The 12,107-nt window shown below is 51.4% G+C and overlaps 1 protein-coding gene across 2 annotated transcripts in view; it reads right to left on the bottom strand.

The window, feature by feature from the left end:
- Nucleotides 1-9,099, bottom strand: part of CCN4 (cellular communication network factor 4) — a 40,741-nt gene extending 31,642 nt beyond the window's left edge. Inside the window, exon 1 of one of the 2 annotated variants that reach the window (XM_021942673.2) lies at nt 8,511-9,099. In XM_021942673.2, the coding sequence (XP_021798365.2) occupies nt 8,511-8,579 (69 nt within the window). In that variant the 5' untranslated portion in view covers nt 8,580-9,099. The remainder of the gene's footprint in view (nt 1-8,510) is intronic. The other variant, XM_031669777.1, reaches the window with a different exon arrangement.
- Nucleotides 9,100-12,107: the final 3,008 nt, after the last annotated feature.

Below are 12,107 nucleotides of genomic sequence, written 5' to 3'. Positions count from 1 at the left end.
AGGGGACAGATTTAAATACAAAGAGCATGGCTGGGAAGACAGGTGGCTGCAGTCTCACTCCATGCAGCGCCTACCAGCTCTGTTGTCCATGAGCTCCCAGAAGGACCACGAGGCAACACTGTCTAATCTCAAAGCACCTTGACATTTTCTGTCTAATTATGGCTCCTCCAAGCCCCTTCTCGACACATGCTCCACACCCAACCTCTTTCTTAGTCCTAAGGTCTCTGTGACATGGGCATTTACATCCATTTTACAGATGAGACACCGAGGCCCAGGAAATGTCAGGGCTTGGGGCTGGGATGTGGTGGAGCTGGCTCTTGACCCAGGCTGTGTGCTGCCCGCCTCCTCTTCACCACTGCACTACCCTGCCTGGAGCACAAGCATGGGCAGAGGGGCGTTCTTCTTGTTTCCCTTTTCAGATAAAGACACTGAGGCTCAGAGATGCTGCAGAGACCCCGGTCTCCTGACTCCTCATTCTGTGCTCCAGAACTAAGCCCTTAAGCTGCTGCTTGCCATTCAGTCCTTGTAGCAGTTGGATCCAGGCCCTCTTGCCAGATTCCCTCCTGTTCCTCCCCAGCATGAAGCTTCCACTTAAAAAAAATCAAGGGTGTTCCTCCCTGCCTCCCCCATCTCCTATACACATATTCTCTCCAGCCCACACCAGGTCTGGTTCTCGCTTTAATTCATTCTGTCAGGAAGTACACCGTGAAAACTTGCAATGTGCAGGCATAGACAGTGACAGAGCAATGGAGCAGGCAGGGTGTATGGGCAAGCCTGGCAGAGGGCACAGCATGTGCAAAGGCCCCGAGGTCTGAGAGCACAGGTGGTCAGGGAACGACAAAGGGCTTGGCTTTGCAGGAGGGTGGGGGGAGGAGGGAGGGTGGCTCAAACACAGGGCAAGGCCAGCAGAGAGTCCCAGCTGGGCGACGTGTTTCCTTCCGCATGGGCAAGAATAGGAACCCATGGGGGTCCACAGGAGGACGTCTGCAGCTCCATTTGGGGGAGGCTGCCATTTCAGATGGCTTCAATTTCATGAATCAGAGAAGGATGGCGAAGGCATTTCAGAGCGAAGGAATAGCTTGGCCGTGTGCACAGAGGTGGAACTCAGGAGTGTTTGACAGCGAGGCTCATGAAGTAGAAAAGAAGGTGAATGGGAGAAGAACCAAAGGAAGAGGCTGGGAAAACAGACTTGTGCAGGAAGAGCAGGCAGAGAAACTAATTGGGAAACCACCGAGATGGTGGGACCCCTCGGACGTCAAGGTGCTGATGTGATTTTCAGTTTTATGAGGATGCTGTGGGCCAGGAACACAGCTATGCTTTGAGGGTTGACAAAAGAGACGTGGGCTGAAAGGAGGATATTTCTGGACACTGTAAGAGGGACAAAGCACATCTAAACAGACACGTAGAGCAAGGGACACATTTTGGGTGCCGACAACCCCTTTCTAGAGAAGCAGCAGCGTGAGCTCCCTGCTGCTTGTTCAATGATGGACCTGCCCGATGGATGAATGAGTGGACTCTCGGAATATACGGTGGCTCCAGCTGGAAGCCAGCTTGGGGATCAAGTCCAATCTCCTCACTTTCAAGATGAGAAAATGAGCACAGAGAAGGCAAGTAGCTTGCCTAAAGCCACACAGCAGGGACTATTTCCCCCTGGTCTTCTAGCTCTCTAGGCGAGGAGTCTACTGTTCTGCTCTGAGGGCAGGGCTATGAGTCCCTGCTCTGTCAGGATGTTCCCCTACTCTTAGAATTATCCCCCTCCATCCCCTCCCAGCTATAGGCAGGCTCATAGCACACATGCCTTTCTCCACTCCCAGACTCAAAGCAGGATTCCTAGAGGTGCAGGGTGGACCCCTCCCTTCCTTTCCTTTGGGCCTGGGCTCTCGTTTTCTCTCACCCCACCCCCCACCCCTAATCAAGACTTAGCAGATCCACACTCAAATCTCCAAGCCTGAACTTGCCTCCAGATTGGAGTCCGTGGGGTGGGCGGGCTCAGATTTTATCGCATCCCCTGGAATGCCCATCATTCACATTTGCGAGGCAGTCTCTTCTCCCTTGACTCTGTCTCTTCCTTCTTTCATAGAGAGCAGGAGGAGGAGGAGGAGGGGAGCTGACTGGTTAATGGAATGTCAGAGCTGGGGGAGAGACTAGAGTCTATCCCAGTCACTGCTCTTTGAAATCAAGTGTACACAAGAATCATCAGGGTGCTGGTTAGTGTGCAGATGTGTGAGGGTGAGGTCTTTCTAGGAATTCTGGTTCAGGGTTCCAGAACATGTTTTTCACCATCTCCCGTGTTCTCTGAGCTTCCCCCTCTGAATCCTAAACATACTCCTCTCTGCTAATATAAACATCTGTTCCACACTGGAATCATCCTCTAGTTTAAACACAGAGAGGCCACTCACCACCACACCTCCGGAAACTGGAAGTGGCTGGGCATATACGTGAGACCGTTGGGGTCCATGAAAAAGAAAACAGGCTCAGAAACTCACAGTTGGCATGGAGGGACCATGTCACCCTGACTCAAGTTAGTAAGACACGCCTCACCTACAGGCACCATCATCATCATCATCTCCATCATCATCATCATCATTTCTTTCTCCTACACGAGAACCCAAAAGTGTTCATTGACCCTCTAAATGTGCCAGGTAAGCTGGCCAGGCTATGGAATCTGTGGCATCTTTAGAACACATGCCCGGCATTGAGCTAGGACAGCCCGCCCATCAGCCTGCCCCTCCTCCCAGCCACCTGGCCTGAGGTCTTTATAGGCCCCTGCCCACTGAATTGGGCCTTGCCTGCAGCTGGTGCATCCACCCCAGTTGGAATCCCCCGTCCTGCTCTTGGAACAATGGAATCCTCCCCTTGGGTGTTTTGGGGTCTTCTGTGCTTTGTTTCTGCTTCATTCAACACCCCTGAGAAGCCAATAGTACTAATATTAATATATTCCTTTATACAGACATGATCCTGGCTCAGAAAAGCTGGGCTACTTGCCTGAGGGTGCACAGCCCGTTAGTGGAGACGCTGGGATTAGAACCCTCGGCATTTCTCCCTCCCCACCTGTTATCATAGCCTTAGGCACACTTGTGTCTTTCTAGGCCAACACTGTCTAGTAAAATACAATGAGAGCCATAGACGAAATTTTACATTTTCTAGTAGCAGTATTAAAAAGTAATAAGAAACAGATGAAATTTAGTGGAATAATAGATTTTGTTTAACCCAGTATATTCAAAACATTATCATTTCAATATGGAGTTAATATAAAAATTATTAATGGGAATATTGTGCTCCTGCATTCATACCATGTCTCTGGAATCAATGGTGTATCTCATGCTTCCGGAACATCTCAGCTGGGACCAGCCTCATTTCAAGTGCTGAGTGGCCTCCTGCCGCACGTGGCTACTGACTGGCCCATGCTGGTCTAGATTACAGCAACACCCCTGCCTCACAGGTGTGTGCAAGTGGGCACATGCTCGGTGTGAACCCTTGCCATCATCCATATCACAGGGTTGCAGGGCCCACCACAGTGTCCTTGAATGGGGGGACAGCTGTGCTGAAGCCCTGCTTTGAAACCCCCACAGTGACCCTGCCTGGCTCGCTTTGTTTCCTGGCTGTGGTTGGCACCCTTCTCAGCCCCTCCCAGGAACCCACCTGCTTTGCCATCCTTGCTCCTATATCAGAGCCCACCTCCCTTGGAGTTTGCCTCCCTGCTGCCCAGAGGATGGCTGAGGTTCCTGGGAAGATCCCTGGGTTGCTGTTTATACAAAGCCAAGGGCAGCCTCCTGGCATGTAGGTGCTTTGCTGGCACAGGGTAGGAGCCTTTTCTAAAACCTTGGGGTGGCATTGGCGGTGGGGCTTGCTGTGGAGCCAGGAGTGCTGCCCAGCCCACAAGGTAGCATTTTGTCTCTCAAGGAGCTGGTTGGGCGGAGGCCTGTTCCCGTGCCCACTCCTTCTCCAAATGCCATGCTGAGGGGGAAATGCCTTTCAGTGCCGTGCTCTTGCCAGCATCCAAGATAAAATGTGGGCTGGAGGGGCCCTGAGCTGGCAGCAGGGGGTTCAGGGAGCCCAAGGAAGCTCTGGGTGGGGAGTTGGGGGTGTGGGGCCTGGATGGGTTTGAAATCTTCACTCAGATTCCAACTCTAAACAGGAGGTGTGAAAAGCCATATTGTTCACATTCTCTGTTTTCTAAAGGGGATATTTTGCCATATATTTGACCTACATTATTCTGCAGTTGCTGCTGGAAGCAGAGAATGAGTTTGTGTCTCACACCCAAACACAAGGTTCTCACACACACACCACACCACACACGCACACCACACACACACAAGCACACCACATACACACTCAATACACACACACCACAAACGTGCACACACCACACACAAGCACCACACACACCACACACACACAAGCACACCACGTACACAATACACACCACACACATACACACACACACACCACACCACAATACCACACAGACCAATACATAACGACTCAACACAATAATAATTCACAATAACATACACAGACATCACACACACACCGCACACACAAGCACCACACAGAGAAACACACCATATACACACTCAATACACACACACCACACACATACACACACACCACACACACACAAACACACCACATATACACTCAACACACACACCACACACCCACACACACCACAATACATACCAATAATAATAACACCACACAATAATACACCACACATCACAAATGTTCCACCATATACCAATACACCACACATCCCCTGACAATCTACAGGCACACACCCCACAAACACACCACACACACAACACACACACAGCACACCGCCCCCCACACACACCACATGCCCTTCACACACACCACACACACCACACACACCCCCACACACACCACACACACCCCCACACACACCACACACACCCTTCACACACACCACACACACACCACACACACCACAGCCCCCACCACATGCACACACACACACACCCCATGCACATACCACACACACACCACACACACCACACAAACCCACACACACCACACACACACCACACACCACACACAACAAACACCACACACACACACCACACATCCCCCCCACACACCTCAGGCACATACCCCACACACACCACACACACACCCACACCGCCCCACACACACCACACACACACCACACACCCCACACAGACCACACACACCCTTCACACACACACACCACACACACAGCACACACACCCCATACACACCACACACACCCTTCACACATACCACGCACACCACACCCACACACCACACCCCCACCACACATGCACACACACACCCCACGCACATACCCCCCACACACACACCACACACACACCACACAAACCCACACACACACCCCACACGCACTCCCCACACCATCCCCACCACACAGGCACACACACATACACACCATACACGCACCCCCACACCACACCCCCACACACCCCACATACACACCATATGCATACCCCCGCACACCCTCCCTCTCACACACACAGGGCAGCTGTGCACATCCCACATGTGTTGATACGGGAGGGAGGATGTGGGTCTCACCTGTAGACCTATACATAGACCACTACAGCTTCCATTGCCTCGGAATTTATCACGCAGCATTCATTTGCTGAATTACACGCTTCTGAGAGGGTTTTCCTCAGTCACATTTTCACGTTCAGCAGCAGGGATCTTGGTGTGATGAGACCGTTAGTGCGATCAACAAATGAGGAAAGTAAGGTCTGAGGCGGCAACAGGACTTACTGAGGCCGACACGGCCAGTGGCAGAGCCTAATTCCAGCTGCTCTACTCTGGCTGACGTTGCCCCTGTCACCTGCCCCGCTAGCCAGTAAGCTCTGTGGGGGCAGGGACAACATGCTCCTGGTTTCTGCACAAGTGCTTGGACCAGGGAGGCAGGAGGCTCCATTACCAAGAGCTAGACCAAGGTTCAAATGTCAGCTCCCCTGATTACCGGCTGTGTGACCTTTGACAAATTAACCTCTCCGAGCCTCAGTTTTCGCATCTGTGAAGGGGGATAATTGCACTTGTAAATGATATTGTTATGGGAATTGTAGAATGTGCCTAATAAATGTTGGATGAACTGGGGTAGGTCTTATACATGTGTTGGCCCAGTACTTGCTAATGCACATTAAACAGAGTCTCTTTCTCTTAGCACATGGTAGACACAATAAATGTAGAAGAAAGAATAAAGAGCTGAAAACATAAGTCATATCTGCCATACACCTTTAGCACAGATTAAATTCCCAAATACACTCGGCTGTTCCTGAGATCACTTGGGTGCCATCCTCCTCCGCTGATCTCCTCCTGGACTGCCATCTTCCTCCTTCCACTGCAGAACCTTTCCAGAACGCTTTCATATCTCCCAGAGAGGTTCCCCTCGTAACTCTACTTCCTCAAAGTTTTCTTGGCAATTCTCATATACATTTTCTTCTATATGAACATTTACAACCATTTTTTCCATTAAGATCTGACTGGGACCCTGGTTGGACGTGTGCTCCCCTTGCATATTCATTCGGGAGGGTGGTCATGTATGGAATTTGGCTGTGAAACAAGGCTGGTGTCCGAGTGGAGTCCAGCTTGTTTCTATCCGTCTCACAGCCCACAGCAGGCAGGGCTTTCGGGATGCCCCGAGAACTCCAGTGCCGTGCACACCTTTGTCCCAGAAGCATCTAAATCATGAAACAAGCATGGGTCGGGTGGTCTGGGTTCCCCAGGCAGGGGCTGCCTAGAAAAGAGGTACCCTGTGCTGGTCCCAGGAGCCTTCCCTCCATCCTGCTGCCTGGGTCCCTCCACATGCTCTGCTCCTTTGCTGGTCTCCTCTGGCTGAGTCCTTGGCTCTGTCCTTTACTCCTCCTCAGCACTGGCTGTTCTGGGAGCTGACTGGGGCTCCAGTATACTTGGACTCATGCTTAAACCTCTCGCCTCCTCTGCCCACTCAGACTTGGGCTTCTCTCAAACTCTTACCTTTTCTCCATCCACTCCCTGCCCTCCCAGACAGGGCAACCTGCAAAGCTGTACCCACATAAAGGCGCAGCCGTACCCAGAGCCGAAATAAAGACCGACTTAGCTCCTCTGGGCACCCCTGTAGGACATGGGCAGCCTCCCCTAAGTAGGAATGGTTAGAATTTGGCATCAAAAGATCTAAGTTTGGGTCCTGGCCACTTCTTAATGAGGAGATCCTGGGCAAGTCCTTTACTTGCTCTCACTCCATTTCTTTCATTTGTGAAATGGAGCTGATAACTTTCTGGTGAGGTGGTTCTGAACCAACTACAGGCCGGCACCATGCCGGGCGTGAGGATTTAACCACAGATGAGACAGACTCACCCCCAGCCGTCATTACACACACGAAGGCATTGCGAGGAATTCCCATTTCCCAGCTCTCAGTTTGCTATCGGCTCTCGGCCTCAGTTCTGGCTGAAGCAGACACGGAGTCTGGTTCTGGCAAGTGGCTTAACCCCAACACTCGGTTTCCTCATCTGTGAAGGGAGCTTCTTAATCCCCAAGGGAGCCGTCAGTGTCAGCTGGGGATAAACACCCTCTTGCCATCACCCCTCTGTCTCTAGGCTGTTCTGCCAGGAGCAGGTCCTGCCCTGGACTGTGGAATCTGGGGCTCAGAAGCTGCCAGGTGCCCACCTCCTGCCCTCCTTGCACTGCCTGCCTCTGCCTTTCCCTCACTATGCCTGGCCCTAGCAGGCTGGCTCTACATGGTCACATGTGTGACTCCCCTGGCTTTTGGAGGTGCAGACCTTTGTCCCTTCCGCTTGGTGTACCCTGGGGTGCAGGTAGAAGAGAGAGAGAGAGACCCTGGGGTGCCCCACCACCCCCACCCTGGAACAGCAGGCTTCATAGGCAGGAGCCAAGTATGGACACTCTACAGACTGCAGAGGGCTGTGCAGACTGGAGGTGACAGCAGTTGGGGTTAGGCATCACCCTGGGCACTGCTCGCTCAATAAGGAGCTTTTGTTGAAAACTGGCATTTTTCTTTCCATTTTTTTTTTTTTTTCTTTTTCCATCTCCCATCCTCATAGTATCTCCAATGCTTGGAGTCTTGGAGTTTTCAAACTCAGAGACTCTAGAAGTCTCCTGACAACTCCCTCGCTTTACACCGCTCTGGGAGGGTGAGTGACCCACCCAAGGCCACACAGCCAGGTTAGGCAAAGACGGGTCTGGAGCCCGGGCCCCTGACTCCCAGTTCTGCTGAGGGTCCCGTTCTTTCTGCACTGGTTCAGGTGGGGAGAGAGGGCAGGCTGGACCTGTGTAGTTTGTTTCCCCAAGTGTCGCACCATCCTCCTCACCCTGCCAGCTTCAGCCAACCTGAGCAGTTGACTCCTCACCCGGGGCTCTGCCCTTGCCCTGTGGCCACCTTCCTGCCCCAAACCTTCCCAGCCCTTTTCATCCTTCCCACCAACCCCCATACAGCGGGACCCAGTGGGGAAGGGAGCCGGGTGTCCCTCTGAGCCCCTCCAGGCAGGACTCACCGTGGCCAGGACGCTGCTGGCGGCTGCTGCTGTCACTGCTGCCAGCATCCAGGGCAGGAACCACCTCATGCCTGGACGTCAGTGGCACAGGCATCGACCGAGCAGCCCAGAGGATCCGACCACCTCTCGGGGGAGCTGGGCCCAGACTGTCCGGCCCATCAGGAGCAGCAGATATGCCTCTTCCGCAGCCCTTGGGGGGTTTTATTAAAGCAAGATCTGACGTCAGGGTGAAGGACAAACCCTGCATTTTCCTCTGAAAAAACTTTTCCTGCCTCTCTTTTTTTTTTTTCTTTCTTCCCTCTGTCCCCACCTCCAGCCTGAAGTTGGCCAGCCTCCCCAGCTCTGACAGTTCTTAAAGGGAAAGTTACAAGGCTATGACTTCACACTAGGGCATGAAATTCTCACAGAGGAGTTGGGGTCATCCTGCCTAGGTCTTCCACGACCACAGGGAGCGGGAGCGTGGGAGGGTGCAGGATGGCGGCAGAGACGCTGTTACTCCAGGCAGGCGGGTGTGTGGGCTTTGAGGGGCTCCCAGTGGAAAATCAACTCCCTGTCATTTCTTTAGGCTGCTCCTACTTCTGGTTTTCTTTTTTCTTTTCTTTTCTTTTCTTTTTTTTTTTTTTTTTTGAGACAGTCTTGCTCTGTCGGCCAGGCTGGAGTGCAGTGGTGTGATCTCTGCTCACCGCAACCTCTGTCTCCCGTGCTCAAGCAATTCTCCTGCCTCAGCTTCCTGAGTAGCTGAGATTACAGGCATGTGCCACCACGCTCAGCTAATTTTTGTACTTTTAGTAGAGGCGAGGTTTCACCATATTGGCCAGGTTGGTCTCAAACTCCTTATCTCAGGTAATCCGCCCGCCTTGGCCTCCCAAAGTGCTGGGATTACACGTGTGAGCCACTGATCCCTACCCTGCTTCTGGTTTTCATTTGCCCTCTTGCATTCCCCTCTCTCTAGCTGCAAGTGAAAGAGGACGGCTTTCAGTCCACCCATCTAGAAATGATAGGAATTCACAAATAAAATGAGCTCTGAGGCTCAGGTTACAGCATCACCTTCATGACACATGAAAGCCACGGTAACGCATTTGCTGTTTTCCTTCTCTGCTCATTGGTCAGAGGCCGTTTGGTGCTGGAGCTGTCCCCATGTGTCTCTGGATGCTGGTTATCCCTGGGGGGTTGGGATTCCTGGCCTGCATCCTTGTTGCACTGCTGCCACTGAGTCTCTTCCTTGCGTAAGAAAGGAGATAAAAAATATGTCTTCTGTGGGCTGTCCTAGTCCAGCCCTGTGCTCACCATGGGGACCACTGCCATAGCCTCCTGACTGATACCCCGCCTCCCTGCCCACGCTCTTTCATCCACACTTCTCAGAGCAGTCCATGAACTAGCATCATGTACAGATCACCTTCTGTATACAATTGTCCAAAGCCTGCCCATCACACAGCACAGAATCCCCAGTTCTGGCGTGGCCCCTGGGCCAGCCAACTCCTTGCACGCTTCTTCCTCTCTGCCTCTCGTGCACCATGCCCAACCACAACGGCCTCCTTGCAGCGGCTCTCACACCTTGGCAAGTCCTCAGCATCTCCAGGTCAGTAGGAACGCTCGACACTGCGGTTTAAATGACAGTTACTCCTTTTCTTGTCTTTTCCTGTATCTTATTGACAAAGGATGCTGAAGCATGCGAGGCTGCTTGGAGGTAGCAGCAGGCTTGTGTTCATGAAAGGGGTTTATGATCCCTATAGACATGCCCCAGAAGAAATGGTGCTGATGATTTCTCCATTTATTGACCTAGGGATGGGCCTCTGATCCAATTCTGGCCAGTGAGACATAAGGGAAACCTGCTAGGGTCTTCTAGAAAAGATTCCCTTCCTCGGGAAGAGAATGACCGTCTACTCATTCTTTTCTTTCCTTGTGTGCAAATGTGATGGTTGGAGCTGCAGCAGCCATTTTGGGTATATGAGGCACAAGCCTGAGAATGAAAAGTCAACAAACTGAGGATGGCAGAGCAGAAGCAAAAAGAAAAGGTCTGAGTTGTTGGGACTTCATGTTGTTACTGGAACCACTGTTCAGACTTCTCATTACATGAAATAATTTGGCCAGGTGCGGTGGCTCACACCTGTAATCTCAGCACTTTGGGAGGCCGAGATGGGCGGATCAAGAGGTCAGGAGATCGAGACCATCCTGGCTAACACGGTGAAACTCCGTCTCTACTAAAAATGCAAAAAATTAGCCGGGCGTGGCGGCGGGCGCCTATAGTCCCAGCTACTTGGGAGGCTGAAGCAGGAGAATGGTGTGAACCCAGGAGGCAGAGCTTGCAGTGAGCCAAGATTGCGCCACTGCACTCCAGCCTGGGTGACTGAGTGAAACTCCGTCTCAAAAAAAAAAATAAATAAAAACAATAATAATAATAATTTAATATTTTGTTGCTTAAACTGTAGTTAGTCTGATTTTTCATTTCTTGGAGTAAAGTCGTATACCAATTGATACATGAAGATTACTAAAATAATATATGTAAAATTAAAGGGCAGGGTATGTGGGGGGCACGTAAGGACTGCCCAATAAATGTCAGTCATTTTCTTCTCATTAACTTATTGACGCTCTTAAAAACAAATCCCAGGCCAGGCGCGGTGGCTCACACCTGTAATCCCAGCCCTCTGGGAGGCCGAGGCGGGTGGATCACAAGGTCAGGAGATCGAGACCATCCTGGCTAACATGGTGAAACCCCATCTCTACTAAAAATATAGCAAATTAGCCAGGCATAGTGGTGGACACCTGTAGTCCCAGCTACTTGGGAGGCTGAGGCAGGAGAACAGCATGAACCCCGGAGGCAGAGGTTGCAGTGAGCTGAGATCACGCCACTGCACTGCAGCCTAGGCGACAGAGTGAGATTCTTTCTCAAAAACAAACAAACAAACAAAAAACACAAATCCTAGGAGGCCAGCATTGTTGACAGGTGTCATTAATAAATAACCCAAGGTGTTAGGGGCCAATCTAGGTTCACTTACATTTCGATGAACACTAAGTATGAACAGGCTCTGTGCTGTAAAGCATCTCATGACTGCAAGGCAGACAGTGTTATGAAATAGGTGGAACAAATCTCAGAGATGCTAGATGGTTTCAGAGCACACGTGTGAGTAGTAGATCTGAGGCTGAAACTAAAGTCTCTTAACCTCAGACAAGGCACAGAGTCAGGACCAGACATTTCCAAGCCAGATTGACCTGCCAAAGCCTCTTGATGTTAAGTGTAACAAGAGCCTGCAGAGCTGGAACCCATTGAACTCCACCATCAGTTTTAGGAAATTTGATTGTCTCGAGCAATTGAAGCAGATATCCCAAAACATGATCACAGTGCTGACCATTCCACCTGTGGGTGAAACCGCACATGACCCGGTGGGCCTCACGGGCACCTGCTGTTCTTCAGTGTCAGTGAAACTGAAAAGAAATGGCCCAGTGAGCTGGACAGGATGGTGGATTTGGAGGCGAAATGCCTAGGGTGTCCCCCAGCTCTTCCATTTACTTGGGGCGGGGGGCTTGGACAATCAATAACCTCCCTGTGCCTCAGTTTTGTTTGTTTAAATAAATGATGTTAGTGTCTAACAGATAGGG

Source organism: Papio anubis, chromosome 8, assembly GCF_008728515.1.
Source record: "Papio anubis isolate 15944 chromosome 8, Panubis1.0, whole genome shotgun sequence".
NCBI lineage: Eukaryota > Metazoa > Chordata > Mammalia > Primates > Cercopithecidae > Papio > Papio anubis.
This window is presented reverse-complemented; position numbering and strand designations above follow the sequence as displayed.